General features: G+C 44.2%; 1 protein-coding gene across 1 annotated transcript in view; it reads right to left on the minus strand.

Moving 5' to 3' along the window:
* The window catches only part of Fmn2 (formin 2), a 351,969-nt gene extending 337,605 nt beyond the window's left edge, over positions 1–14,364 (minus strand). Inside the window, exon 1 of the mRNA XM_036202265.1 lies at positions 12,520–14,364. Coding sequence (XP_036058158.1) covers positions 12,520–14,113 — 1,594 coding nt within the window. The 5' untranslated portion in view covers positions 14,114–14,364. The remainder of the gene's footprint in view (positions 1–12,519) is intronic.
* Between the last annotated feature and the right edge of the window lie 335 nt (positions 14,365–14,699).

The raw sequence follows: 14,699 nt of genomic DNA on the forward strand, positions 1-14,699 counted from the left end.
ATAAAGTGCTGATTGGCTAGTAGCCAGGCAGGAAGGATAGGGTAGGTGGGACAAGGAAGAGGAGAAGGCTGGGAACAGGAAGGCTGGGAGGAGACACTGCCAGCCTCTGCCATGAGAAACAACATGTAAAGACACCGGTAAGCCACAAGCCAAAGTATAGACTAACAGAAATGGGCTAAATATAAGAGTAAGAGCTAGTGACCAAGCAGTTTAAATAGTATAAGTGTCTGTATGATTATTTCATACATGGGTTGTGGGACCGCGGGGGCTTGGTGGAACCTGGAGAGAAGCTCTCCAACTACACCAATCAGTCTCCCTCCTTATTATACATGACAGAGTAATTCCCACACCACCTCCAGTTCCAATTTGCGTATTCACCAGTGTTTCTGTAGCTCCCAAGGAAGTGAGGAGTCAAGATCCTCACTGTGCAAATGCTTGAGAACATCCGGGGAACACACCAGAGCTGTCACCTCACACACTGCAGAGGAACATTAAGGTCACAGGCAAAAGGAGAAGAGTGGCCCCTGGTGCCGTCCAACACGGCAGAGCTCTCACCCCTTGGGACTGTGGAGCAGCAATAAAGAACATGGAAAGAGGTAAAAGTTTACCAGGAAAAGTCGCAGTTTTCTCCAAATGCAGCTGACCTTCAGAAGAATGAGGCCTCCAATGAAGTATAAACCAAACACATGAAAATACTATATAGTCCACGAAAAATGCATACATTTCAAGGGCCTTAAATAGATTAAAAAAAAATAGTTCTTTATGGCCACAGGGTGTCAGAACGGAGGATAAATGTAAAGAATTTAAAAAAATAAAATGAGTTTTGGCTTCTTCCTCAGGAAAGAACCAATGGGTAGATGCCACCGCTGCATCAGGAGAGCATGAAGGACCCATGACCAAGCTGAGCTTTCTGGCCAAAGACATGAAGTTCAAGTCCCTGGAGGAGACCTACTTGTTCTGCCTGCCCACCAAGGAATCTGAGATGACTGACCTTTTTCCTGCAGTACCCCTTTAAAATGAGGGTTGAAACATCATACTGGTGTAGAAGCCAACTCACGCTGGCCAGTGGATCAGATTGAAGGCTTTGTATTGGAACTGTGATTGTCAAGTGTCCCTGGGTGTAAAGTGCTCTAAGGGAACAGCTGCTACATCCAAAGGCCCATCATCTTGGACACATTTTCCATTATTCTTGTGGGTAGAAGCTATTAGGGGAACAAGATTGTCAAGCGCCACACTGTCTCAGGTTAGGGGACAAGATGCTGTGGTCCTGTCCTGATAAACTTCATCCCTGCCCCTCGAGGCATATCTTGTCCTATGCCTAAGAATCTGATGATGATGGCCAGTATTGATGACTACCAGAGGCTACACTGCTATCCTGAGCAATGCCACCAAAGCCACTTTGGATTTGATGCCTTCTTCAAGACCTATATCCTTCTGACCCCCAACCTCTGGAAACAGACTATGTTCACTGGGGAATTTACTATCTTGTAAATTCACACCACAGTCTCCATGCAGAGAACTCAGGCTCCAGCTGTGGCTACCACATGGTTTTTATATTAGAAAAATTAAGCAAATTAAGGCCATTTTCTAAATGAAGCTTTTGTCTGATGAAACAATGGCAGTGTATCATGACATAAGAAATACGATAAACCAGATTCTTCCCCTGAAATGGTGTCAATTCCACCTAGAATGAACAAAGAGAACATGAGCCAACTTTAAATGTCTGGAGTATTTGGGCCAGGGAGATGGATAGCACCAAGCAACAAGGGGCCCAGCCTAAAAAGCATTAACATATATTAAACTGTATAAGATGCTTATTACATGTCACATACACAATATACAGCATGATAATTTACGTATCTTTAAAGTAATCCTAAAGTAGCTTCCATATGTGAGAAATATAACCTAACCTAAAAGGCAAACAAACTGAAACCAAGCAGCTGAGTGTCCAGATGATTATAGGCTGCATATTGTCAAGAATGACCAAATAAGGCATCTGCAGAAAAATAACCCATCAGGCTATTTCTGTATGTCATTTCTATATCCCCTACCAACAAGTTGTAAATTGCTTTTTATCTAGAGTGCTACCCTGTGAATTCTTCTCTTTTTCTGCCCAAGGCCTGTTAAATTTAATCTAAGATTTTTCTTTTTAATAATATTACAGGGATAAAATATATATGCATATACACACATACATATGTGATTTTAGACTTTATTCCTAGGATAAAATGACATCGGTGAAATGCTTTTAGCTTGAGACTGGCCAATGTAAAGTGTGTTCTATTTTACTGTTTAACCAGAGATTCACGGGTACTAAACACATGTTCTAATATTGAGCTACACTTCCCGGCCCCAGATGTGTTTGTCCAGAGATCAGGCTCTTCATGACTTGTGGGGAAGGCCAGATCTTGAGTAGGAGTATGCAGAGAAGCTGGTGGTGGTGATTAGAATTCAAAACTGTGGAGACAAAGTGAGGCAAAGTAGGAGAAGTTTTAAAGATATATTTTAATGGAATGATTAACTGGTTGTAGAGTATGAAAGGATCAAGGAATGAAGGAATGAGGTCAGACCAGACTGTAGTGTCTTGGTGAGGAGACCCAGAAGACAGTATTCGGAGATGGGAGAAACAAGTGTGGTGTTAGCTCTGTAACTCCCTGAGACCTATAATAGGTAAGTCAGAGGTGTCTGGTACCTAGGAAGAGAAACAGCCACTGATGACTCAGATCTGGGAGTCTACTCCCCACTGAGATTAGTAAAACACCGCAGAGGATATTTACAAAAGGAAATTGGGGGCAAATCATAGTAGTGTTTCTTGAAGCTTAACATAAAGCCATGCATCTACCCTTTGTTATCACGAGGCAAAGAACAGTGAAAATGAGCACACTCAAATGAAGCATATTAGAGAAATAATCTAAGCCAGAAACTAAAGGCTCCTAGGATGACTTCTTCACATATGTCACATTGTCAGTCCAGCCATATGTGTCTCTCCCTAGATTATAACAGTTCTTATTGTACCACCTATGCCTCCCCACAAGATACTGGATTCTACCACAATCCACAAACGCCTGGATTTTTTTTTCTCTAAAAGTAGGATAGCAATATCCAGTTCAATATCTAAAAATAAACAGCCAGGGTGCTTTCACCATCTACCATTTACCACCCTCACAGCCATTTAACCAAAGCAGCACCGCACAGACAGGAAGGTGTAATTGGCTTTCAGAACATCTTGGTAGCTGTAAAATACAATACCTCCCACAGAGAGCTCACATCACTTACCATCTCCAACCGAGCATGTATTAGTCTACGGGTAAAAGAAGACTTCCTAAATGTATGGACCAGTTACAAAACAGTATCTTTACTGTAGTTCCATTTGTTACTCTTTTAGAGAGAAAACTAGTATCTTAGCAATGAAGTGACTTACAAAACCCTCCACTGTTCAGCTATATTTACATGGTATCCTATAATAGTCCATTGTTTTATAATGGGCTTAAACTATACCACATTAGTTTAAAACCAGGAAAATTAAGTAAAAAAAACAAACAAACAAACAAAAACCTAGAAGTGTTCTTCTATGTGTTTTTATCTCTATAGAACTTTAATGTCAGATCCCAGGTACGGTGATGCACGCCTTAACACCAGCGCTCACACAGAGGCAGGTGGATACCAGCCTAGTATACTTAAGAAGTTCCAGGCCAGCCAAGGCTACATAGTGAGATCTTGTCTGGGAGGAAGGACTTTAATGTCAATACCGACTTATAAATAGAATACCACAGACCCATGAAATTGTTGAATAAGCACTTTTCACAGTAAGAGAAAATGAAATAACAGAAACCAATAGGCCAAGTGCACTGAAGTAAAGACTTAATGGCACTCCTCTTATTGGGCAGTTCAGAGAACAAGGAAAATGCAAAGACTGTAATCCACTCAACAGGATATGAATGGCAGTATTGGTGATGGATCTGAGTGGGTTTGCTCTGTGAGTATGAGCCCACATTAGAAACCCATTAGAAGTGGGTTTAAGTTACACAACGTGGCTTTCCCTTTCATGGTTTCACAAAGTAAGATCACCCACCACACACAATTATTAAACTCAAAATGAAAAAACACAGAGTCCTACATTCACGCTGGATAATGGCAACTTGGTCATTTCAAATCTCCTTCAGCATAAATCTTAAGGTTCTGCAGAGATGGCTCAGGAGTTAAGAATGCTTGCTGTTCTATAGTTCCTCGAACCCATTTAGGGCAGCTCATACTGACTGTAACTCCAGCTCCAGGGCGTCTGAGGCCTCTTTCTGGTCTCATTGAGCACCCATATACAGACACATATATACATATAACTATAAGAACAAAAATCAGTCAACATTGTCTAAATCAAAACATCAACGCTCTCACCACCCCTACAGATGCTCCCAAAGTATTATTATCCCATATAAATGGACCCTCTTCAGCTCTACCATTGGAAAAAAAAAAAAATTGTGTCTATGCAATACATGACTTCAAAGGCATCTGCTGGGCCCATTCTATAGAATCAGAGTTAACAAAATGGAGTAAGCTGCCTCCCATCAAGATGGGCTCTACTACTTTTTCTTTCCCTGTGTCCTGGAAGACTGGGGTGTGCCAGCAGTCAAACCCAAAACCTCATACATGGTAGATAAGCACTCTACATTCAGCTACATCCTTAGCACTGTCTTTGCTTTTGTTAACCAAGAAACCTGAATATTAAGAAAAGATGAGATACTCAGCAGGAATAAGGAAGGAAGGAAGGGAGAAAGAGAGAGAGGGAATGATGGAGGGAGGGAAGGATGAAGGGAGGAAGGGAGGAAGGGAAAAGAAACAGGGAAGAAGGAGAAGAAGTAAAAAGGCAAAGGGAAACAGATGAAAAGACTTTTGCCATTGTCCTGTAGTGGATTGCTGATAAATATTCGTCTCCTTCCTGTGTACCTAAAGAAATCATTTAAATGACACAAGGAACCCTTCTCCCGGATGTATAAAGAGAGACCCAACTGGATAGTATGAACATTTTCAGCATAGTATAACAATGCAATAAAGGCTAGATTTTCTCAAGCTGTGAATCTCTTTCTTCCTGAATATACAAGGTCTACATCACTACTCTCTCTACATATACATACATACACACACACACACACACACACACACACACACACACACACATACATATATACAAGGTCAAATTACTGCTCTAACAGAGCCAATAACAAGGTTTCTACAGATTCCATAGCATGCTGGAACCTGAAGGCACCACTGAGGAATAACAGATTCTCCTGCTCAGGTGACACTTTCAAGCTCATCTTTGCTGAGGATGAAGTCATCAATTTTCTCTCTCTAACCTACAGTAGAACAGGTATAAAAGACATAATTAATAACTATTTATCATGGTTGATACCCTTTTGTGGCATCCAATAAATGATACTTAATCTTATAATTATAATGGTATAACTACTTTGAATTATTCTAATTGATTAGAAATTATATTTTCCATTGTTTATATTTTAATTTTTTTAAAGGAAAAGTAGGTGATGGATGGATGGCATCTAGCAAGCAAGGCAAGAAAGAAGACCAAAAGAAATCCCAAATCCAAAAAGCATGTGTTGCAGAGAGGATGTGCTGACAGTGATATGGAGCCAGCCTGGGCTAGTTGACAGTACACAGAGGACATGGCTTTCACTTGGCCCTTTTCAGGTGCTTCCCAGGAGAGGCAAACTGTGCTTGTAGGAGGTGAGGCTGCAGGACAGAGGCCCGGGGTCTGGAAAGGGAAACTCATGTTCCTGGAACGGCAATCACATCATTGTGTCTCAGTCACTATCTTATGAAGGAATCATGGGGAGGGAAGGCTGAAAATTCAGGCAGTTGATGGCAGATATTGTACCCAACAGAAACACTGAACAGGGTGCCAGCTGCCTGCCCTCCTTTCCCCTGCTCTTGTTACTTTTTCATAGAGACTATCCCAAACGTAGCCCAGGTTATCCTGGAACTGAACATATGGCCCAGACTGACTTTGAACTTGTGACAATCTGCCTGCTTCAGCTTCCTGATTACAGGTCAAAGTAACCATGCTGGGCTCCCACACCTCCTTTAGTAAACAGCACTGCCCCCCATTCTCATAGCCAAACCCTCATCAGCCTTAACTAGGCTCCCAGAAACCTAAAGTGACAAAAAAAAAAAATGCTTATAATCATAGAAAAGAAAAAGAAATAGAAAACACAAATAAACTATTTTTAAGAAATATTTCCATTAAGTATCTCAACTACATCCTGCCAAGTTTTATAATAATTTTAGAGCGTTTGGTTCTCTTTTCACACATTTGGCTCTGTCCACTTTGAACAATAAAACTTATTCAAAAAACAAGTCAGTTGAGGAAATCAATCAACACCGATTAAACACCTGCTGCTATTTGCCGGGCCTGGTGGTAGGAGCTGTATTACATTATGTCACTGAACCTTAGCATTCTTATTGTGAAACTCTTCCTCCCCACATTCATATATATGAGGAGCAATCACCAGAGAGTCATTTAGCTAAATAATAAAGCTAGGAAACAAATAAACACTATAACAGTGTTTATTAAAACCATCATCTAACGCAGTTTCAGCAACTTTTGACTAGAATCCGAAGGAAGCACACTCAAGGCACCTATTCTGTTTCCAATGTGCATGGCTAGGAGCCAAGTGCTTAAATGCACTTAAAACCAAGCCAATCTTCTGGTCATAAGGCTGTCAGTCAATGCATCACTGAAGCCACTGGGGCACTTAACTTTGATCCAAGCCACAGTTCTAAAAGAATCTTTCAGACAAAACTAAAATAACTTAAGAACAATGTTCTCAGTCACAGGTTCTCTTGTCAAATTCTTTGTAATGTTTGGAACTCCTTAACAATATCCAGCCCTCATGTTTCCTTGCTTAGATGAATGGCATCATTGTCTTTATTCATTTGGGGTGGGAGGTGTTTTGATTTTTGTTTTTGCATTGGCAGGCTGGCATTGGACTCAGAGAGATCTGCCCTCCTTGCTTCCCAAGTGCTGAGATTAAAGGAGTGTGCTACCATGCCCAGCCCAATAACGCAATTTTCAAAACCATCTTCTTCATTTATTTCAGATATTAACTGGACATCTGTACTCTGTCAGCAGCTACTGCTATTAAACTGTTTGGGCTGTAAAATTTTCAATACGATGACTTTAAAAAGCTGTATATTGAAGCCAAGGGTAGAGCCAGGTGTGGTGGCACATGTCTGCATGTGTAACACTTGAGAAGCAGGAGGGCCAGGAGTCCAAGGCTAGCCTCCCTTACTAGAGAGTTCACAGCTAAGTACATGAGATACTGTCTCAAAAAAGAAATATTTTAAGAGCCCTGTGAGAAAATACACACCCATAGAGTGGCCCCTTGTATCTACTAAAGGTTAGAAAAGCCAAAATGGGAGCCACAGATTTTAAGCCCTTTGTCAATTAGCCTTTCAGAAGCTCAGAGGGGCCACTTGGCTTTGTTCTTTACATGCTAACAACTGGTTTGTCTTTTAAGGGCATACCCTAGATGGGGATTACTAGCTCAATGCTCTTAGTCAGGTTCTTTGACTTGTCTGAGCCTTGGTTGCTCACAGGAAAAGTGACTAGGCATAGCTGTACTTCAAACTATGGTAAAGATGACACGTACTTACTTATGCAATGCACTACCCCAGAGCCTGACATCCAGAGGAAGCACAGTAAATACTGATAACATCATCATCGTAGGCTTTTACAAGCTGCAACCAAATTAATTAGAAAAGAATCAAATTGTAAGGAATTTGGGTGACTCGGAAAGCAAATAAAGATAACGCTAAGAATAAAAAGAAGTGATAGCCAAGAAGTTAAGAAACTACACAGATACAAAATCTCAAGCTACTGCTGGGTGGTCGTGGCACACACCTTCAATCCCAGCACTCAGGAGGCAAAGACAGTGGATCTCTGTGAGTTCGAGGCTAGCCTGGTCTACAGAGTGAGTTCCAGGACAATCTCCAAAGCTACAGAGAAACCCTGTCTTGTAAAAACAAAAGTAAAACTCAAGTTATATAAGACCATGGTCTCTGGCCCACAATTTTAAACTGCTTCTGAGGGCAACACTAGTGCTTTCACAAGACAATGATGTGCCTGAAAATGACAGCAAGCCTTTTTAAAACAGATGGAACTTCCATTCCATGTTTAAAAAGGAGACAGATTAAGCACATAATTGACTGGAAAGATTTCTATCAAAAGTGATTTAGCATCACAAATTCAATATATTAGATGTCTAAACTTTAATTAACTGCACCCTATTACTAGGCTAGGAAACTAATTCAGTTATAAAGCAATTGCTCAGCATACAAGAGGCCCTGAGTTTGACACCAAGACCACTTTTCAAAAAGGAACTTCTCAAATTCTTCCCATTAAATACTGAAAAAAGACACGTTTCAAATAAATTGACTATGAAATTTGGAAATGAAATGCCCTACGATACCATCAGTTTCTTCACAACTAAAGACCACCTCATTGCTAAGCGTTTTCATCTCTACCAGAGACACAAACCTGGGCATGGGAATCTTTTTTCACTTGATTTTTCCCACTTTGCAATGCAATAAAAAGAGAAATGCCTGCCCCTCTCCCCAGAACTATAATGGTAAGGAATACTGAAGTAAGCAAAGAGATACAAGGCTCTCCTGACTCAAAGGCTGGTCATTAGCTGATCTAAATAACTCCACACTAAGACCAAAAATCTAGTTCCTTAAGGACAGCACTCCTTAGGGAGTGTTCCCTGAGTGCTCCCTCAGTCCTGGGTAATTTCCAAGGTGCCTATAAATCTGCAGAGGCTTGTAAAGCTGCAGAAAGTAGCAGTTGACAAGGAAAGGTTCAATCTGGAGACCCTCTGACACCACAGCATTCTCCATGACAGAGGGCTCAAGAAAAACCAGGTTTCCTCTCACTTACAATTTACCCCAAAGAAGGTCAGCTATTCAACCATTACTAACAGAAACTGGAAAGATCTCGTCAGTGAAGGCATTAGGACCAGTAATGACTTTCCAAAGATTCCTGCTCTATAAGTGATCGTCTGGTGCCAAACACACAAACCATAGTAATAAGAAAAGGCATTTCAGTGGATGGCATCCTCTTCTACATTTGCCTTGGAACAAATCACACAGTATGACCTTGGGAGAGTTATTTAATCTCCATTTCCTCACCAATCACATGTTAACTTAAATCTACTCAGTGTTTTCTTTTTCTGAGCAACACAGAGTGAATGAAAGAAATATACTGAAGAACCTGCTACACAAAAATCTACCTGCTGGCCAGTGACCACCATTACCAACCATATAATACAAGGCAGATGACTGCCACACAAGAGTGGCTGGCTGTACTTTTATTATTCTCAATAATAAACATCTGCCAAAGAGGCCAACAAAACTCAGACAGCACCCAATAGCACCTTCAAGAGTTCCACATTTTACATTTGAAATCACTAGCAAAATTAAGTGATGTCCAAGACTTAAGAACACTTTTTGTAAAAAGGAAATAAAACTTCAATATATTTAAAGTATTAGGATCTATCAAGAATCTGTTCAATTCTCCTCTAACAAGTTTTATTACCCCAATTTCTGCTTTATACTTGATAAACCCTGGGGAATTTCACTAGTGCAATTGCTGGATAGATGATAGATATGATAGATAGATAGATAGATAGATAGATAGATAGATAGATAGATAGACAGATGATAGATAGGCAGATGGGTAGATGGATGGATGGATGATAGGTAGATAGACAGTAGGTTCTTGCACACTGTAATTTTTTAAGTGCTGGTACTAAAGCCTGGGCCACTGCACATGCTAGGCAACTGCTTTCCCTCAGAGCTGAACCCCATGTTCTCCTCTTAGTACCTCCCTTCCACTTAGTAAAATTTGGGAAGCCAGTGCCATGATTCAGTAGTAAGTGCATAAGGCTGCAGCTCACTGTTAAAGGGTTTGTCTAACAAGTGGAAGGCTCTAGGTGTGGTGATATATTGTGTACCCTAATAAAATTTGCCTGAAGATCAGAGAACAGAACAAGCCACTAGATTAAACATGGAGGCCAGGCAGTGGTGGCACACACCTTTAATCCTAGCATTGGGAATGCAGAGATCCGTCTGGATCTCTGTGAGTTCAAAGCCACCCTGGACTACATGAGATTGAGTCAGTCTAGGAGAGTAAACAGAGCCAGGCAGTGGTGGCACACACCTTTAATCCCAGTACTGGGAAGCACACATGTGTTTAGTTCCAGGGAGTGATGGCTGGGCAGAGGAAGGTATATAAGGCATGAGGAGACAGGAACTAAAGGCTTTTCAGCAGAAGCATTCCTTTCGGCTAGAAGCTTTTTCAGCTGGAGCCTTTGGGGTGAGGACTGAGAGGATTTCAGTCAGAGGATTCATGGAATTGGTGAGGTGAGATGCGGCAGTGGCTTGTTCCTTGTCTCTCTGATCTTTCAGCATTTACTCCAATATCTGGTACTGGGATTTTTATTAAAAGACGTTTAACATTCAATCAACATGTAGGTTGCAGTCTCATCACAAACTAAAATAAGTTCACATACACACCAAAAAAATAAGAGCGAGCCAGATTTGATAGAATAAGCCTGTACTCCCAGCAGTGAGGAACAGAAGCAGGAGGATCAGGCATTCAAGGTCACCCTGAAGTACACAGGAAGTTTGAAACCAGCCTGAACTACATAAGACCCTCTCTCAAAAGCCCAAATCCAAACAACAAAACCATTATCCAAGAGCCTTTCAGTCATCATCCATAAACATATGACCTTTAGTTTCTGAATGTTTTAATTGTATTTTACATTGTGTGGAATAGATCCATAACTACAAACTTTCCCCCTTGAGCAAATCTTCACAGTAAGGAAAATGGAAGAAAGAAAATGGATATAGAGTCTATAAAGTGAACAAAAGCTACTTTTAAGATTCTACAAAATCAAAATAAAGGCGATCATAACTGTGAGCTAAAAATGAACCCAAGGGTTGGGGGACTGGCTCAAAGGTTAAGAATACACACAGGCTGCTCTTCCAGAGGGCTGGGCTACATTCCCTGCAACCACATGGTGGCTCACAGTCATCTGTAACCCAGTCCCAGGGTATCTGATGCCCTGTCTTGCCTCTGCAGGCCCTGCACAGACATGGTACATTGACATCCATGAGGCAAAGCAAACACACACATAAAAGTAATAAAATAAATGAATGTACATACGAAAAGCAGCTACTGTAGCAGCTAGCCAACCAAGAACTCAACTAACTGTCCATCCCCCATCCCTGCCTCTCAAATACTGAGTTACAGTTATGGCCAAGTGATAGCCTATGTATTACAATAGCAGAAAAAAAAAAACCTTTAAATTACATTAAAATTTTTTAACTCTCCATGTATTTATCTGAAGCCCACCAGCACTGGCATAAAATGCTGGTATTTTTCTTCATATTTGAACATCATTTCTTTCAATAATCAATATGTTGTCATCAGACATTAGCAGGGAACTTGTCAAGTGAAGCTTTGCACCTATAAGCAGAAACAGATTTTGCTACTTGAACTGCAGCCCAGGGAGCTGGTTCTGGCTGTGATCGATCACAGAGAGTCCACCAATCACAAGACTAGGGAGGACAGGATCCGTGGAATTCCTGTGCTTTCAGCTTCCCATCTTCAACATTTCCACATTCCAGCCTGCTCTCACCGACTCACAAAACAGAATGACATCAACATATCCTAGCTACTCAGCAGGCTGAGCAAGATAGGTTCAAGACCTGCCTGGGCAACTTAGTGAGACCCTGTATCAAAACAAAAAGTATGACAGAAGTCTGAGGACATAGCTCAGTAGTACAGCACTTGCCTAGCAAGCAAAAGGCCCTAGAGCCAATCCTTAGAATCATAAATAAATAACAGATTACTAATGGTCTATTATTTATTCATTTTCTAAAAGCATATAGCAAACTTGCTTGCATTAGCAAACATGGTAATCACTTAACTTCACCAAGTACCTGTATGGTACTCAGGTCACAACATGGTAGAAACTACATATTAGAGGTGCTCAGACATAGCCTTTAGAGTGTACTATATAAATGCTGTGTGCCTGCAATACAAATCCTTGAGAGGTCTATGCCCGGGTCTATTCTTTACAACTGTGAAAATGTGGAAGGAGGAAGAATGGCATGAAGGACAGCAGAGGTAACAAGACACAAAAGGGGTTAATATGCCTAGAGGAAATCTGGGGGCGGGAGAGTATGTGAGCATAAGAGTCCTCTCTTCAGAAGACGTAGGCCAGACAACTAAATTTTTCTTTTCACTATTCTAAAACAGAATAGAGAACTAAGTACACCCAAGGCTTTTCTTTTTTTTCCACCAAGGAGACATGCCTAGTGGCAAAGGGATCTCCAAATAGCAGCTTGGGCCTTTCAGAACGTGGAGGGGGCGGGGTGGCAGAGGAAGGCCCTGATTGGCAGGCGACCTGCCACCCGGAGGAGATACGTGGCAGGCATGCTCACCTGTGAACACGTTCTGAAAGCCGTCAGCTGTGGCTGGAGCCCCAGGAGCCTTAGCGGCCAGCACAGGCGACCCGCCACCACTGTCATCCGCAGTAGCCCCGCGCCCCAGCAGGTGCACAGAGCCTCCTGCCCCAGGCGTACGGACGCCTAGCTCCTCGGTCCAGTCGGCTGAGCGGCTGAGACCGCCCGAGAGGCCACCTTCCAGCCGGTGCTTCTTTGCCGTGGCTGCAGTAGAGGCCAAGGCAGTTCTGGGGCTCCGGCTGACGGAAGGCTCGGGTCGCTTCTTGATCCTAGGACTCTGGTTGGGGGACTGAGATGGGGAGTGATTGGGAGAGCTGAGCTGCCGAGTGGTGGTCTTGATGTAGCAAGGGGTGATGAGTGGGTAAGGTTTGAAGCATCGTGGGCTGGGCGCAGGGCTGCCAGGCAAAGAAGCGACTGCAGAGACACTGGGCCCTCGCATCCCCTCCTCCGGCTCTTCCTCCAGCCTCTGTGGAGTTTCTCCCACCTCTGGGACCCATTCCTCCTCTGGAGAGCCTCGGGGGGCATCCTCGAAAGCATCCTCCTCGCACTCCTCATCTGTGTCCTCAGCTTCAGGCACTGGGGCTCCGACTGCGCCCTCCCCTGGACCAGCCTCAGGAAATGTGAAGGCTGGAGATGAGAGCGAGTCTGTGACTGCAGAGCGGGCGCTCGCGTAGCCGGGTGTCTCAGAGGCCAAGTGGCCTCCGGAGGACGGAGGTTGCTCAGGCACCGGGGATGTGGTGGTCTCAGGCAAGTCGGGTCTCACCGGTAATGCCTGTTCCGTGTCCTTTCCAGCCTCGCTTCTCGATCCCAGTAAGAACTGGTCCAGGCCCAGAAAGGCCCCAGGCTGAGGGGAGATGGCAGTGGGGGTCGCTGCAGGCTCCTCGGAGTCCTGGAGCAGCAGCTTCTGCTGCTGCTGCTGCTGCTGCTGCTGCTGCTGCTGCTGCTGTTGCTGCTGCTGCTGCAGACGAATTGCCTGCTGTATGTCTGAGAGCAAATCCTCCTGCTCCGTGGCGGAGTGGAAGCTATAGATGTCCGTGTCCGAACCAGAACTGGTCCTTTGTCCATCTTGCGCTCCTGCCGCAGTTTCCAAATCCTCCGCAGTCGCCTTGATCCCTACCCCAGCCTCGGCAGGCCTAGGACCACCTGGATGGATCACCTCGAAAGGGTCGGCACACTCGGTATCCGATAGGCCCGTCTCCTCAGCAGAGAGACTGAGGTCTGGGGTCTTGGTGACTATGGAGTGAGCGCTGTCCAGCTCCCCGATCGGCAGGGCCTGAGAGTCCAGCACATCCTCCCGCGAGTCGCCGGCACCTTTCCCCTTGGTCAGGTTCTTTCTGATCCGCAGGTTGGAAAACACCGAGGCTCTAGAATCCGACTTGCTCTTCTTCTTGCTGGTCTCTCCGCTGCCCCCTCCCCCCTTGCCGTGCTTACCGAGCGCCTTTTTGCTCCCGCTCGTCTTCTTTGTGGTTTCCGCATCCCTGGGCCCCGCGGCATCCTCCGCTCCGCCGCCGCCGCCGCCTTCGTGGGAGACATCACCTGCGCTCCTCTTCAGCTTCCCATCCTGGTTCCCCATGTTTCAACCCCTCTGCTGCGCGGCCGCGCCTGGGGGTCCTCAGGCCATCTCGGCCCTGGAGAGGGCCAGGGGAGTGTCCGGGACAATTCAGGCAGCTGGGCCGGCCGTTGGGAGGGGAGGCCGAGGAGCACCCAGCTGGCCCCGCTCACATCTGCTGCCGCTTTGCATAATGCGCGGTGGCTCTCCCGGCTGCCGTCCCTGCGGCTGTGGTTGCGGCCCTGGCTGGCGGGCGCGAACATGCTCAGTTCAGCTCGCACTCCCCACCAATGGCTGCACAGGACTCAGCCTTGGCCTGGCTCCCCGCCCACCGCCCCCGCCCCTTCAGTGCCCCCTTTGGCTCCTCCCGCAACCAAGCAGGAAAAACGTTTCTATCTCTAGGACTTGATAATTAAGGGGTGGGAGTTGGGGAAAGCTGTCTCTATATGGCTCAGACTAGCATCAAACTTAGGATATTCCTGTTAGGTTATCTCTGGAATCTTCACCCCCTCTTTGAAAATAAAACATGTTGCCCCCTTTTCAAGAACTGGTATGTTGGAACATCTACACAAAACTTCAAAGCTCTCAGACCAGCAATGAGAAAAAAAAT

Source organism: Onychomys torridus, chromosome 11, assembly GCF_903995425.1.
Source record: "Onychomys torridus chromosome 11, mOncTor1.1, whole genome shotgun sequence".
In the NCBI taxonomy this organism is placed as follows: Eukaryota; Metazoa; Chordata; class Mammalia; order Rodentia; family Cricetidae; genus Onychomys; species Onychomys torridus.